Raw genomic sequence first — 16,486 nt, forward strand, 5'->3', positions numbered from 1 at the left:
TTAACTTAATTAAACCAAACATCTTTAAACAACGAAACAATTGCATAGTGCTTTTCGCGGGTGTTGCATATCAAATCCGTTCTAAAAATTTAATCTTTCAGATATGACAAATGGTTGTCTATGAGCACGGGCGTGGAAAGTGGCATGTTGGCACTTATATGAAAATATATGTGCAAGGACATACCTTAGAATGGAGGCCAAGATAGTGTTTCCAGAGGGCAACTCTATCTGGAAAAGAACACTGAACGTTTCCTCAAGTAGCGATCCCAGCAGCTACAGCGGTTTCAGACCGTTTATGTTAGGTTTCGAGCTCATATACGACAATCTTCCGGCGCTTCAACGGGTCCTCGCTGATTCGAATATCTTCATGGTGAAGTCCATCCAAAGTAAAGCTGGAGTCGTTGTTCTTAAGCTTTCACATGTAAACGTTTAAATGATTAAAAAACAAGTCACTTTTGAACTTTATCCTTAAAAAATTGTATTTATCCCTCGAAAAGGATGGATATCTAAGAGAAATTCGAAAGCTTTGCATGAAGATCGATGTTTTGATGATCGCGGATGATATGAGGTGCAGACCGGCCTGGCGAAAGGAAAGGTGAATCGCGGTGGATTACGAAAACGTAATGCCAGATATTTTCATTCTCGATAGAGTCCTATCCGGAGGATTCTATTTCGTTTTGGGTATATTAGCAAACAATCCTGTTATACTCACGATCAAACCTGACGAGCAGGAGTCTATGGTGGCAATCCTCTGAAATGCAAAATTGCCCTCGAAGCACTTCGCGTCCTACGGGGGAAAAAAACTTGCCAAAAATGCGGAAAGACTCGGTCACATATTGAGAGACGAGCTCAGCAAGCTGCCAAAGGAGCTAGTCACTTTGATGAAGGGTGAAAGAAAAGGACCTCTTGAATGTCATAAATGAAAAGATCGACATTGTGGATATTTACTGGAAACTCGAGCAACGCGGCCTCTTACCAAAACCGACGCGTAAATTCACAATATTCGTTTGGTTCACTAACCATCGTTAGTTATAACGAAGGAACAGATATACGAATGCATGGATATCATTATTTCTAAGACTATTCTCACATATAACTAAGACTTTTATTCTTTTATGAATAACAACTACTAATTATTAATTTTACATTACATTTTTTACTAAAAGTAACGATTGCATTATAAAACTGCAGGCTGTGATGCGATTTCAAGCCCGGGCACGCTCACGCACATATCGCACTCCTCCTATCCGTGAGACATATAACTTATATATAGTAATCATAATCAGTTATTTGCCACTGGATATATAGTCTTTAGGTTTTTCTTTTGAAATTCAATTCAATAAGTTTTTTAAAAGTGCTGTTTTATTTTATACAGTAATTTCATTATAAGAAAATAATAGCGTTTGATTGGTATAATTATAAAATAATTTATATTTACTTAATTTTTATATTTCTTCTGAAAAACTAATTTTATAAATGTTTGATATAAAAAAAAAATGGAGAGCGACCTTTATTCTCTGAAAGGAAGAGTGAGAAGCCCCGAAGGGCTCTATCACCCCCATTTATGCTCTCATGTTTATATGTACTAATATATACCATCAGTACAAGTTCAAAACTCTCGATACCTATATATATAGTAAAGAATAAACGAACAGTACTTGTGAGAAATATATTAAAGTGTATTTCAAAAGTATCGTAACTGTCCATCTAGTGGTTAATAAATGATTTATTCAGAGTGGGTATAAAGGCCTAAACGCACAATGCCAGGCAACAGGTAATAGGAACAGAAATAATGAAAGAGAGAAAAGATCTTCTCTCTTTTTCTCTTTCTTTATTTCTTGTTCCTGTTGCCTGTTGCCTGGCATTGTGTTTAGGCTTTTAGACGCCGGCAACCGCCTCGGAGTCAAAACGTTAAATGGGGAAAGAGGCAGAGGAGAAAGAAACGCTCAGCCGCGAACGTAACCGAGTGCGCACAGCGCAACGGCTCACGCCAATCGCAGCCGAGCGCGCGTGCCTCACGGATAGAGGGAGTGCGATGTGTGCGTGAGCGTGCCCGGGCTTGAAATCGCATCACAGACTGCAGGCAACGATTTGTTAATACTCTATATTCTATATTATACTTATATCATTTTCCTAATTTACTCGTACTAAGCATATTGTATACTCTCTAAATTATAATTAGTGGAAAATCAATAAAATCAGTGAAAATACATTGATTTTCAATCGTATACTTATAACTTGTCAATCAGTGAAATAACTACACTGATCTCTGTGATTATACATACACTAATTCTGAAGTAAAAATTATTTCAGAATTAAAGACAGTAAATTCTCACCAATTATATTAAATTAATTATCATCATACCACTGCAAATCAGTGATAATACACTGATTGCAATATAAAAAGTAAAATTTTATTTTTTTTAAGTGTACTATCTATTGCAATTTTTATATCTTAAAGACTACTCTACAATATGCTCTTTGCTTTCTGTTTCATGCTTTGCGCTTATTGCCATTTTGTATACCATTTTAATAATTATATTTCTTGACTCTTTCAGAGTTCATCAATATTCATCTCGTCAACTTCAATAAAACAGTGCAAGAGGCGAAAGACAAAGAAAATAAAGCAAAGACTATATTGTAGATTAGCTTTAATATTTGAGAAGAAGTTAATCTGTATCGCGTTTATAACACATCAAAAAAGTTAATCGCTTTTGATAGATTGATATTTTATCAAGCGAAAGGTTGAATTGATTACAAGTGCATTGATGTATATCAAATTAAGAATATTCTTCATAAAAGTTGAAAGTTCCAAACAAAGATAATTACCGTCACCTACAATGTTTTATTCTATAAGGAAAGCCCGAATAAGCGTCTTTATGGCTGCGTTCCATTTGGCGCTCACACCGCCGTGAGCATCATTTCATCCTTGTTGTTCATCATGATTAAACAAGAACAAATAATGCTAACAAGCGCTGTAAGCGCCAAAGGGAACGCAGCCTATGGTCGTATTATCTCGACAAAAATGTATAACTAACGTAGTAAATGAGTTATTCATTTCGGGTTATTAATAGCTTCCTACGATAACATTTCTTACTCAAATGACATATATTCTAGCTAGAGCAATAACGCGAAAAGTAATGTGTTAAAGAATAATATATAGACATGTTTTGTAAATAGTAATTCTCAAATAATAATTCGTAAAATTATTGTTTTATTTCAATTTATTATATTAAAAAATTGTTCAGAACAAAAAGATTTTAATAAATTACAATTTGTTTAAAATCTTACTGAAGTAAACAAATTAAAAACTTTTTAATAATATTCTTCTCTTAATATTTATCTTCAGACTTAATTCTTTTCTATGTTATTTTACCGTCAAATTTTATAGACTAACAAAGTAAAAATATTTTTTTCAAAATTTTATATTACAACGAAAAAGTTTACATTCAAATAAAATGCAAAACAATCATAAACCTTATTATCCTTTTTTTCGTCGTTAATATAAAAACGCCTTAGATAATATTGTTTATCGTGATTCATTTGCTTCGGCACTCAGGCGCCTTTATTCTGTATTTTTTATCAGATACGGTCCCGTCTGTAAAGGTATTTATTCTGAATCCTTCTATTTCGCAATGCTTGTGTACAAGCACAATTTCAGTAAATAAGTAATCGTTACCGCCGTATCTTTTCCCGTATCTTCCTTCACTTTGATATAAAAGCAAGATTGCTGAAATCTTCATCAAATACCTGTTTTCTTTCGTCCTGTACTCTTATTCTTGTGTTTAAAAAAAAGGGGTTTGTAAACATCGATACGACACAAATTATTTCAATGATATTAGTAACTACAATGTTACACCTGTACTGCAGGGTAAGGAAAAAGAAATGGCTATACAATTCGTGAGACAGAGATTCTCCAGCATCGTGAGAGAATCGGGCAAAATAAGATTCCTGAGTTCCCAACAAGCGATCGATCGCGACAACAAATACGGCGGTATACACTTCAAACCGCTGCCAGTTGTTCTCTCCCGCGGGGAAGGAGTTTACCTGTGGGACATCAATGGAAAGCGATATCTCGATTTCCTGGCGGGATTCTCGACTGTCAACCAGGGTCACTGTCACCCACGTCTGGTGAAAGTAATGAGAGATCAAGCTGGCAAGTTGGCGCATACTTCGAGAGCCTTTTACTCAGAACCTCAAGGCGAATTGGGAGAATATCTGACAAAACTCCTGGGATGGGATCGGTTTTTACCTATGAACACAGGTACGAGCTCTTTAAGATAGAAGATAAAAGAGAAAACAAGCACTTTTTCTCTCTTTACAGGTGTCGAAGGTGGTGACACGGCCATAAAAATGGCCAGACGCTGGGGATATAGAGTGAAAAAGGTGCCAAACGGCAAGGCTACCGTTGTGTTCGCCAATGGGAACTTTTGGGGCCGTTCATTAGCGGCCTTATCGGCATCGACGGATCCAAATTGCTACACAGATTTTGGCCCGTACATGCCCCTTTTCGAGAAAGTGCCATACAACGATCCGGTTGCACTGGAACAAAAGTTCCAGGAAAATCCTAATATCTGCGCTTTCATGATGGAACCCATTCAAGGAGAAGCCGGCGTCGTTGTGCCGACTGTGAGTCAATACAAAAATACTCGACATCGTAAATATTATGCAAATATTACTGCAAAATGATTTTTGGGAAAACACACTTTTTTGCTATAAAAAATCGCGCAGAGTTCTTCCTTTGTATCGATATTGAATTGTATCAAAATTGAATACAATTCTTTTACTTTCCGTTTAGGATGGTTATCTAAAACGTGTGAGAGAATTGTGTACAAAATACAATGTTCTATGGATCGCCGATGAAGTGCAGACTGGTCTTGGAAGAACTGGTACACGTCTAGCAATTGATCATGAAGGCTACAGGCCAGATATTCTTATTTTAGGAAAAGCACTTTCTGGCGGGATGTATCCGGTTTCCGGTGTCCTGGCGGATGATAAGGTATTCGTAAAATTTTCAACTATTAAAATAATTCAATATCGGCTATTCTAGACGTTCCTTAATTTTTTAACAATAATCTTATAAATTAAAATTTATGTAATTTATAAAATATTTTAATTATCGTGAAAATTCCTTATATTAAGTTGTGTTGAATTTTCACGTACGCGATAACGTGATATCTACCGGTATACAGCTCAAAATAAATCGATATTAAACTTGCCTTGTACGATAAGACTGTTTAATCCAAATAGCTCGTCTCTTTCTAGATAATGCTCTGTTTGGAAACGGGTTCGCATGGAAGCACCTTCGGTGGGAGTCCGCTTGGAAACAGAGTCGCTTTGGAGGCGGTTAAAATTCTAGAGGAGGAGAATCTCGCGGCGAACGCGAAGAAGCTCGGGAAAATTCTAAAGGAAGAACTGGAAAAGCTGCCGAAGGACATTGTGACGGAATTCCGTGGACGTGGACTTTTGACCGGTCTTATGATAAACAAAGGTATCAATAGTCATAAATGAATCAATGATTTAGCTATATCGCTGATAAATTGTGAGCTAATTAAAAACTCGTGTGATATAAACAAAGATAAAATACTTGTTGCTGCACGTTAAAATTAAATCACATTTCAAATTAAATTATTTTTTGCAAATTGTGTGACTTTATCTCTCTTATTCATTAATAATAATGTGTAACAGGTTTAATGGATACAAAGAAACCGTCTGTCAAATAACATTTCTACATTATTAATAAGAAATATTAAATCTTTTTATTTTTTTATTTTTTTTTATATAACATTCAACGTGACTTTTACAGAATTCGCCGAAGGTTGGGACATCTGTCTAAAATTGAGAGACGCTGGATTGCTATCTAGACCCGCGCATGGTCAAATCATCAGAATATCACCTCCATTGACGATTACGGAGGAACAATTACGAGAAGGAATAAACATTCTCACTACAGTTCTCAAAAATTACAAATGAAGAATTTCAAATTTACCAAAATTGTATAAATTTTTTTATAATGAAATAAATTACTTTTATTACCGGTTATTGTAAAAAAAGATTTAAACTCTTAAATTTTGAGTTTAAAATTCTGAGATTTCTTGAAGATACATAAAGATGACAAAAACTAAATAAAAATAAAACAGCTAATAATAATCACGCGCAAAATCTTGTAATTATGAAACATGTATTTGCAAGATCTCTCTCTCTCTCTCTCTCTCTCTCTCTCTCTCTCTCTCTCTCTCTCTCTCTCTCTCTCTCTCTCTCTCTCTCTCTCTCTCTCTCTCAAACTATCATTCATATGTTTATATATTGATATGTACAAATTCAAATCTATCAGATATAAATTATATATGCGATTCGTTGTGCTTCTTTAAATGTCTCGTTAGACTAAAAGACTGCGAAAACATTTGGTTACACTGATTGCACTTATAAGTCTTTGAACCGGTATGTAAATTTAAATGCCGTTTCAAATGATTGGCCAGCTTGAATTTCTTTCCGCATAATCGACATTGATGCTGCCTCAACGTACCGTGCGAAGCCTCGTGACTTTTAAGGTGGCTCGATTGCGCGAATCTCTTGCTACATAGCTTACATGCGAAAGGTTTCACCTTAGTGTGTATTCGTAAATGCTCGACCAGATTGCCCTTCTGCACGAAGCGCTTGTCGCAATACTCGCACTTATGCACCCTCGATGTCTTGTGTGTTCGCAAGTGCATTTTTAGATTATAATTATGACTAAACTTTTTATCACAAATCTCGCATTGCACTAAACCTCTTCCCGTATGAAGTCTTTCATGAGCTTTCAAATTCTTTAAAAGACGAAAACGTTTGTTACAAGTAGCGCATTCGTAGTCCTTATTTTGTGGAGTATTATCACTTTTATTATGGACTTTTATATGCTCCTCCAAATATGACGGATATGGAAATATTTTATCACATACTTTACATTGATGTACGTTAGTTTTGGTGTGCAATCTCATATGTGCACTGAGTTTGCTCTTCGATGCATAACTCTTGCCGCAACTCGGACATTTAAACGGTTGCTGGCCAGAGTGAGACAACCGATGAGCAAATAACTTGGATTTTTGTGAAAATTGTTTTGAGCATACCTCACACTGATGCTTCTTGGCGTGAATGTCTTCTGTGGTTTTTATGTCAAGAGGCTGCTTGTAATTATCATCGCTCGCACATCCGTGATATTCAATCGCGAGCTGTCTGTCCTTCCCAGGCGATTTCATAAATCTCAAGTTTTCGGTAATCGACACATCATTCTCGGAATGCATCGTTACGTTTGGCATGCGTTCCGAACTGCTTTCCTGAACGCCTTCGAGATCGATGTTCTCCGGGAAGTTTATATTCTGCATCCCGTCGTCCACAGTGGATCTCTGGTACGACAAGTTCTGAATGGGATTATCGACAGAATGAATCGATCTTTCATAGCTCAAGTTTTGTGGTATATGATTGGAGTTTTCACAAATCTCTATGTTTTCATTGTCACACGATATGTCGACGCTCTCTGTGCTGTGCGTTATATTGTGACTTATTAATTGTCTCCTGTTGGTAAAAGTGTGATTGCACAGAGTACAATGCAAGGCACAAGCAGCTCGACTCGAACTCTCTTCATTTGGCAATACGGTGTGCATCATATTTGGCCTAGCTAATGGAGATAATTGCGCATTTGGAATATTATCGTTTGTAAAGTTTGAACTGACGTGAGTGAAATTAAGATATGGATTCTGAGACTCCACAATATGCATATGCTGCATAGGTATGTTGTCCTGAATGAAAGGCAAATGCAGTCGATTGTGGGCGCAAAACTCCTGGTAATTCATAAACACTGCGCCACATTCCACGCATTTTAGCGTCTTATGAGAATTTTGTACCGGCACGAATCCTTGACTCTGCTGATTTTGATAGAGTTTGCAACCGGAAACGGTAGTGCATGACGTCAATCGAGATACCTATGTTTGAATATATTCTCAACTATAACATGTAAAAAAGATGAACAAAATAATATGAACACTTGAGAAACATACTACTTGTTTTATTAATAAGAGGCACACTATTTAAACTCGTTATTATTTATATTTATTTTATTCTATTCAATGTTTGACTTGCAATATTTTGTTCCGTTTCAATTTATTTTTTATCATACTCATAAAACATCCGCGCGTTATAGTCTATTTTATCTAACGTTTATTTCTGCTTTTGAATAAGCAGAAATAAAATATTGAAATGTCTTAACAATCTTAAACCTCTTAATTCTATGTGAATTTCAAAATTAATTTATCTTTTTATCAAATATTATAATCGTTGTTACATATTATGAATTGCATTCATGACTGGTTATTTACTCTTGGACAACTGTTGATTCTGAGATAAATTTTCTCCTTTTTTATTAGATTTAACATCTTCATTGTTTTTTACAACTATAAACTATAAACTACAAACTATAAACATTTACAATAGAAACCATATCCATCATATCCGTTTAGTAGCACGCATATCATTTCATCTAGCTATTTCTTCGTCAAGGAGTCTTCCGCGTCGAGATCAACAGTATTGCACATCTTTGTATCATAACCATTGTAAACAGGTCGATAAAAATAGTTCGAAACAAGACCCAAAACATTCAATATATTATAGTTTAAACATTTAATTGGTATTAATTTATTTTGATGCATTGTATATCGCGCTTAACTCATATTCGCCACTTTTTTTTCCCTTCAATATCTTTTAATTAAGATATTTTGCTTAAAAAATTGTATAAAATTAGTGATTATTAAAGTATTTTATTGCTCTGTTCCAATTCTGTATTAAAAATAAATAGTAGTCCAAGCTCTTATTGATAACAACAAACCAATACAACAATTTAACAAAATTAATATAACAAAAAATAATATATTTCTCAAAAATGTTCACATTCTTTTGTCTTCTTTTGTCGCCAGTATTGCCAGAGAAAATGTAAAATTTCTTTACCTTCAACGCCGCTTGTCTCAAAGCCCTGTCTGCAGCGCGACATTGCTCTCGATATAAAAGGGCTGATTCCGCTCTGGTGACGCAACGATCGCACATCTTTTCGGGCAAGCCGTCTCCCTGCCAGACCTACGAGTGTTCACACAAAGTGCAATGTAAACTTAATCTTCAACACTTATATTAACCTTCCATCTACAATCTGGATTTTTTCGTCCAATGCAAATATTTTCCTGTTCTAAGTTTTCAAAAAATTTGGAAAAATTTGGAATTATTTTTTTAATATCTCTATTATGCAGATCGTTTCAGAAATAAATGACCAAACTTTAAGAGTACATTTTATCTACCATAAGGATAAAAAAAAATATATATATATTAGTCCAAAAACACATTCTTCTCAAATTGAACACTTTTTATTTACAACAGACTAATAAAAACGCTTAAAAAAAGGTTAAAAATGATTTTCTTTCCCATTAATGCATGTCTTACCAATGTTTCATGAATTGTCAAAAATATTTGTCGAAAATTGTCAGAATATTTTTCTTTTATATTTTGTCTCATAAAATGTAATACAATTTTGCAATATTTCTATAGCAATAACAGAAACATCATAACGAGTCTTAACCCTAGAACTCCACTCAGAGATGCAGCACATTCCAAGTAATTTTTAAAACAACGGCCCTTCAAAAATTTTCAAATTTTTAATCATGTTTTCCACAAGAAAAAATTTATAATTAAGTTAATACAAGCAGCCACTTTTTTCAAAATTTTTACGTAATTTTTAAAAAATGTTTGAACAATGAAAATTAAGAAAATGAGAATGGATTAAAGTATTGGGGTGTGTAAAATTCTAGAGTGGCATTTTTGTTTTGTATAGATAATGTAGGGTCCTAGGGTTAAAATGTCCTATAAGTAAAAATCCAAAGAATTTAAATATCAAACATACAAACTATGTTTAGTAAAAATGGTAAATGGTTCTCATTTGCCATTACATGATATTATTACTAAGAAATTTCTCGATAAACAAAGACTATTTATATCTTGGAAAGAAAACATTCCATACATATTCATATGACTTTTTTTGTTCTTACAATAGATAGAATATGTTCAGCCACCGATTTCTGAAATATCTTGTATCATCAAATAGTTTTTTAACTCTAATGTTAAAAATTTATATTTAAGAAGCTATTATCAAAAAATCAAAATGCTTCAATTTGCTTAAGTCATGTAGAATATTATTTTTAAAGTAAAACTAATATTATATTAAATTTTCAAACAAATTGACCATCTAGTTTTTAAGAAACTAAAAATTTAAATTTGAGTTTTATGTATTTTATGAAAAATGGTATCAAACAACTTATATATTACGTTATATTACTTTCTTCGATTCAATATAAATAAAAGTTATATAAATAGTTAGAGCAAAATTTTTTATGTGTTTCTATAAAAATTCAACTCCATTCACTAAATAGTTTCTTTTATATATAAGTATATACAAGTATATATAATTGCCAAAAGTATACTTATGAATTAAAAATAATCTTTAATTTAAAAAATAGAAAATAGAAAATTTAGTCATGTTGTTGAAAAATTAATTAAATAATTTTTCCAAAGATATTAAAAACCTAGCTGTAATATTTCAGATGTAGGTAAGCATTGAAATATCTAATATACAGATAGTATAAGCATAAAATATCATAAGTTATATAGCTGTCTAATTGTACAGTCACATCCAACATTTTATCAAAATTAAAAATATGCATAAAAACATTATGCATAAATATGTAAAACATTATTAATCAGATATATCATTTAATTTTAAGCAATTAAACCAATAGCAATTTTCATAGAATCCAAACACAAACAAAAATGTTACACGTTCTCAATCATATAAGTCACTTCTTGCTATGATTGTATTAATCATATTTGCTCAATAAAAATTTAAAGAAATTTTTTAACTAAATAATTATAAAAATTTAAGAATAAAATTTTGCTAGTGAAAGATCCAGATTGCGAAAGGTTAAACTCGAGTTAAGGAAAGAGCAGCTTACTTCTAAACAAGAGAGCGATCGTAATTTAGCGGCGAGTGAGGAACCAGCTGGTCCTACGAACAAGCATATCATTTTGTCGCCGTCTTCTCGTAAGCACGTGCGGCATAATTTGCTTATGTTCTCACTATCGATCTCCTTCGTGACTATAAACATCTCTCCGCCGTTTGATAAACCGACAAGTACCCTTTCCGAGTTTTTTTATTTCTTTTTCAAAGATCAAATACCTCCAATTTGTCGTTCAAATTCTTTTAGCACATTATTTTTAATCATATATTTCATTCTTTCTTCCTGTCAGTCATATTTTTAATACTTTTGAAAGAGCCTTTTCATGTCCTTGTTTTTGTATCGTCGGCGTCGTCGCTGGTCGTCGTTGTCACCCACCATCGCCATCGTCCCTGCAGCTAAATCTCGTGTTCACGATCCACGCCGTGAGATGTCGCCACCATGTCATAGAAATTTAAATATTGTGTTCCAAAACTCATCAGTAAGGGCCGAAGCACAAAACATGGCGTAATGATTAAGGGAGCGTTCCCATCGAGCGCGTCACGCGTCGCGCTCCACCAATCGTATTTGTCTTAAATAAAATTAATAAATGCGATTGGTCAATTCCAATGGAAAAACCCAAAATAATCGACCGATTAGATTAACTCCCGTTGGTGAAACCGGGCCAAAGAATACCAATCTCAAGTTTAGTAAACTTTCCTTTGATTGGTCAAATTCGAATCCAATCTTCTAACACTAGATCCGTTCATATTGTTTGCACTTTTTGCACTTAGAACTACCCCGCTTTCTTTCTCGCCAATGCTCGAATATATATTTATCTCATTTTAAGTGCGGAACGCTTTAGAGACTTCAAATAACAACACAATTCTATTATGCCAAAATATTTTTGATAATCATGTATTTATATAGATCAAACATGCTTGATACATGAATGTCACGGGCAAAACGGACTAATTGAAGTCACATGTACGTAATGAATAAATTAAAGGAGAATCAAATTAGAGTAACTAAAATTTGTTCATCGTTCTACAAAAATGTTTCTCTGCTTACAACAATGATATCACCGTCATTTGAGTTTCAACAACACTTTAAAGAGGTATAAAAGCATTAACATCTATTTCATTAATTTTATATCTAAATTTAGATATTTTAATTTCGTAATTGAATTAGTTTCCAATGTGTATTTTTTTTTTAAGGGTATGTTTGACAAGCCTAATACGACGGGTTTCCTGTATGTATCGCATTATCTGTCAACCATATATGACGTAAAACTGTTTAAGCAAATGGTCAGATGGCCGATCTTATGCAAAAGAGATGAAGTCACATACCGGATTGAAATAAAAAATTTCTTGTACCTATTATCACGAGACAATCCTGATTTTCATTTCCCACCGATACAGATGTCCCATTTAATCCAGTCAGCAGGAAGCAAGTTCCAAATTATCATGTGGAGGCTATCACAACTCGCTCTTAGAGCTTACATCCAGAGGGAATGTATATGTAATGTATTGCATGTATATATTTTGTGCCAAAATTAAAGAATGTACACAGAAAATTCTAGAAATTCCACAAATATTTTTAAAAATATAAAAAAGATTAAAATATTTTTAATATATATACATAAATATATCTTATACATATTTCATGTCTAGAAAATAAACATAAAAAATTATAGTAAAACACACGTGTGTAATAATTTACAAAATATTTTTATACTTTATTTTGACACGTTTCTACATACACATATGGTATAAAAGAAATATTAATTACAAAAGAAAAAAATTTTTCAGTGTTTAAAATATATTTTACGTGTTTAAATTATATTTTATATATTATGATTTTTATATTTTTTGAAAAATATAAAAAAAGTTTAAAATTTTTATTGCATATTTTTTGAAAATAAATTTTCAAAATTTTTTAAATATTGATTATAATTAATTATATACTTTACGCCGTTTAAAATCATTATTTATCAGAGTTTGTTTCTTCAGTTCAAGAAGAATTATTGAACATGCCATGTACAGGCCTAGCACAGGATTTGGCAAAAGCATATTTCAATAATATAATTGTGAACAAATGCAACATCATATTAAAAACGTGTGAAAAAACAGAACAAATATTAGATGCAACAAATAACTTTTTAAAGTAAATTAATAAAAACTATTTTTACTCATAACGAATGGCGATACATTAATTTGGATATAATCACATTATATATTTTAGCGATGAAATGAAAACATTGAATGCATACAAATCGGAAATTTTTGATAGAAAAGAGAATATAAAAGGACTGGTTCTTGATCTGTCGATTTACCCATTAATTCAAGAACAATTAATAGATGTTGATGATTTCAGTATAATAGATGGTTAGTGTACTATAAATATTCTTTTCATGATTTATTTATTTATTACTTTCAACTAACTATTTCTTTCCGCGTTATAGTATGGAAAAGAAGCATTTCCAAAAAAGTTCAATATGTACATAGAAAGAACAAAGAGTTAAATAAATTGGAGGAATCCTGCAATTGTTTGTACAAACTTGTGTTGAGGATAAACTCGAATTCTGAGACCCTTGACGCAAATAAATTTCCCAAAATTTACTGCTATAATTATTATTTATTATACACGCAATTTGAGACGCAGGTAAGGTAATTGATTAAGTTTCATATATGTGATTCATGCAGCTAATCATTTTCTCTTTTTTTTCCATTCAAGCATTTAATTCGAAATTTACACGCAAACGACTCCGTCGTGTTCTCCACTTTGCTGTCACTGTTGTATTTAACATTTAAGCAAATATTACATCGCAAGAATATTACCAGTCTCTCCGATTTATCGCAATGTCTGCCGTTCGTTCAAAACGCTTGCGAGAGGATGGAATCATTGCAAATGCTATTTAGCGCATTGAATGCAAAACTCAGCAATATGTGTAAAAATGAGGAGTATGTGTCTCTAGAAATTAACAATATTGAAAATTATAGCGATTTCAACGCGAGTAATGTATCAATTGCAAACCGCAACATCTCACTGCAACCTCCAAAAATTATTTTTAATTTTAATCAACACACAGATGATGATCTTTTTTATGAGAAGTTATCTTCATCTCCGGTGGAAGGTATTGTTCGTCAAAATTTTATAGCAATGTTAGCGATTCAGGAAAAATTATAAGAAAAGGAAATCAAGGAATTATTAACCCAAGATAAGATTAAATTATTATAAAATTAATTTTAAATTGTCATTTTGTTTATTCTGTATTACACTTTTTGTTCGTAATTCAATCAAAAATTTTAGAATGTTTTTTTTTACTTTTACTTATTGTCAGTACTTTTTTTAGCCACGAAATTTTTTCAAAAAGGGACTATATATAAAAGCAACAACATTGCTGTAAGGTTGCAACAATGCATATTGCTGCAATCTTTTTATAAGAAAATCGAAAAAATCAGGAAATACTTTTCTATTTCGCTAACTCTGTTAGATCATTTTAAAAAAAGTAAATGTTATATGTGCGTGTGTATGTTAATTTGCAGGAAAACACAAATATTTATTCAATAGATATCAACGTGAATATCGTTCGTTGTGCGAATTACCTACAACCTTGTTGGACTTTAGTAATTCCTGGAACAATATGAGTGGATGGCTGTCTCCTCGCGCACACTCCATCAAGTGTGAGCAAATCTCGTTCAAGGGGACACCGCTTTCGCCTTTGTACTCTCGATTGCTACGTTATTCTAAATTAGATTTAAACTGTTCCAGAGGTTTGTGTCACACCTTTCAATATCCCAATCCCATATGTCTACATGCTTGTCATTTGAACGAAAACGATGAATATTCAAATGTGTTTTTAGAAAGAGTATTGCACAGCTCGAATGCGAACTACGAAGGATTGAATTTAACACCGAGGAAACGTCCTTCAAGAATGGGTTATCTGAATAGCTGTGGTCGCAGAATAAAACATGTTTTTTAATTTCATTGTAAAATATCCTTATTACATATATTTAAATATGAAAAACTGACAAAATGCACAACTGGACACCGTGGAATTCGTGCTAAATATTTTATTCAGTAACTGAAGAAAAATGTTTAAAAGCTGTTGACATTGTAAATTTTTTAAAGCTCATGTAATGTTATTCAAATTTAGTGTTAATAGTGTTAATTTAGATATTTGAGCGTAAAATATTTATTTCATGTAGATTTCTGTATGCATTTCTTTTTTGTTTGTATTCTAAATTATTCTGATATTCTACAATGACATCAAAAAACTTGTGTATCATATGATTATATATATTGCTAGTTAGTGACATAATCCGTATATTTATTAACTTGGCATTGTGCATATAATTTTTATTTGTCTTTTAATATATTTTTTTGCACTTTAATATATTTTCCTATGCACTTTTTACATTTATAAAAAGATATTGTTTCAACTCCTAAACGTTGAGGTACACCACTAAAAAATAGAAATCTAATATTTTTTAATGCTCTACAACATCCAAAGCTCATTAATATCAGTGAGAAACAGTTCCCTGGTTAGTTAATTTTAAATAAATATATTTTAACTTTAAATTATTTTTAAAATAAGCTTTAATTATCTTTTTGTTAAAAATTTATTATATAAAAAAGTTTAAAATAAAATAAAAATACATTCCATTAAAAAAACAATCTCTGTTATTTTACAACTCGATGAGACCTAAATAAGATAATATTTATGATACATATTCATAAATATTTATTACTTTTTGTTTATTATATTTTTAAATATTGTAAAAATATTTTATACATAATAATTTTAATTATATACAAGTTATATACATATAAGTATTATAATTTTATTATGATAAATTATAATTTATTCAATCTTAGATCACAAAAATATTTATAAAGTATTTATCTCATTATGATAAATACTTTATAAATCTTTTATAAATATTGTATGCTGTCTGGTTATATAAACTTATTTTATAAATGAAATATTTAATTTAATAATCCATTGTAATTTTTTTGTTATTTAGAGTAATCTAATTTTTTAAAAATTATGACATTTAATATTAAATACTTTTTAAAATAAATTTTTAATTTAATTCAATTTTAATGTTAATGCAACTTCTGAGTTAATTTTTCGTACAATTTTTAACATAATTTTTAACACAATTACATTAATTTTTATGAGCAACATTAACTTTAACGTAATTTAGTTTAAAAATATTAACTCGTATCCCTGTTAAAAAATTATTATAAATCACTATTGTGCAACAATTATTAGGCATGTACGAGATGCACTATTATAATTATAATAAATTTTATTATAATAAAATTATTACGTTATATTATATAAATATTATAATAAAATATAACGAATATGTCTTATAATATTAGATTATATTATAAATTAATAGGTATAATACGACAAAAGCGAAAATAAATGAGAGGTTTACTTATCATGCGTGCCAGAGAGACATAACCTT

General features: G+C 31.6%; 4 protein-coding genes and 1 pseudogene across 6 annotated transcripts; 4 read left to right on the forward strand and 1 right to left on the reverse strand.

Moving 5' to 3' along the window:
* The first annotated feature begins 12 nt into the window (after positions 1 to 12).
* On the forward strand, positions 13 to 1,110 carry LOC114253716 (ornithine aminotransferase, mitochondrial-like). The gene has a single exon (XM_036288883.1). The coding sequence runs from the start codon at positions 191 to 193 to the stop codon at positions 431 to 433; it is 243 nt and encodes an 80-aa protein (XP_036144776.1). The 5' UTR covers positions 13 to 190; the 3' UTR covers positions 434 to 1,110.
* On the forward strand, positions 444 to 1,100 carry LOC105832519 (annotated as a pseudogene).
* A 2,369-nt stretch (positions 1,111 to 3,479) lies between the features above and the next one.
* On the forward strand, positions 3,480 to 6,110 carry LOC105832518 (ornithine aminotransferase, mitochondrial). Of its 2 annotated transcripts, XM_012673553.3 has the most exons (6): positions 3,480 to 3,798; positions 3,871 to 4,264; positions 4,325 to 4,629; positions 4,799 to 4,999; positions 5,266 to 5,491; positions 5,807 to 5,973. In XM_012673553.3, exons 2-6 carry the CDS (start codon positions 3,886 to 3,888, stop codon positions 5,971 to 5,973), a joined length of 1,278 nt encoding a protein of 425 aa, XP_012529007.1. In that variant the 5' UTR covers positions 3,480 to 3,798; positions 3,871 to 3,885. The 2 variants fall into 2 exon arrangements, with proteins under 2 accessions (XP_012529007.1, XP_028045587.1); XM_028189786.1 differs by lacking the exon at positions 3,480 to 3,798 and having other exon boundaries at positions 3,886 to 4,264; positions 5,807 to 6,110.
* Positions 6,111 to 6,275: 165 nt separating this feature from the next.
* LOC105832520 (zinc finger protein 808) lies at positions 6,276 to 11,404 on the reverse strand. Its single transcript, XM_012673554.3, has 3 exons — positions 11,022 to 11,404; positions 8,977 to 9,102; positions 6,276 to 7,958 (listed from the first exon to the last, which is right to left on the reverse strand). Exons 1-3 carry the CDS (start codon positions 11,172 to 11,174, stop codon positions 6,342 to 6,344), a joined length of 1,896 nt encoding a protein of 631 aa, XP_012529008.1. The 5' UTR covers positions 11,175 to 11,404; the 3' UTR covers positions 6,276 to 6,341.
* A 126-nt stretch (positions 11,405 to 11,530) lies between these two features.
* Positions 11,531 to 15,825, forward strand: LOC105832514. Of its 2 annotated transcripts, XM_012673548.2 has the most exons (8): positions 11,989 to 12,120; positions 12,221 to 12,524; positions 13,016 to 13,169; positions 13,248 to 13,390; positions 13,468 to 13,667; positions 13,740 to 14,139; positions 14,552 to 14,779; positions 14,870 to 15,825. In XM_012673548.2, the coding sequence occupies exons 1-8, from the start codon at positions 11,989 to 11,991 to the stop codon at positions 14,986 to 14,988; spliced, it is 1,680 nt and encodes a 559-aa protein (XP_012529002.1). In that variant the 3' UTR covers positions 14,989 to 15,825. The 2 variants fall into 2 exon arrangements, with proteins under 2 accessions (XP_036145813.1, XP_012529002.1); XM_036289920.1 differs by having other exon boundaries at positions 11,531 to 12,120; positions 14,552 to 15,825.
* The last annotated feature ends 661 nt before the right edge of the window (positions 15,826 to 16,486 follow it).

The sequence above is a fragment of the Monomorium pharaonis genome, chromosome 1 (assembly GCF_013373865.1).
Source record: "Monomorium pharaonis isolate MP-MQ-018 chromosome 1, ASM1337386v2, whole genome shotgun sequence".
Lineage (NCBI taxonomy): Eukaryota > Metazoa > Arthropoda > Insecta > Hymenoptera > Formicidae > Monomorium > Monomorium pharaonis.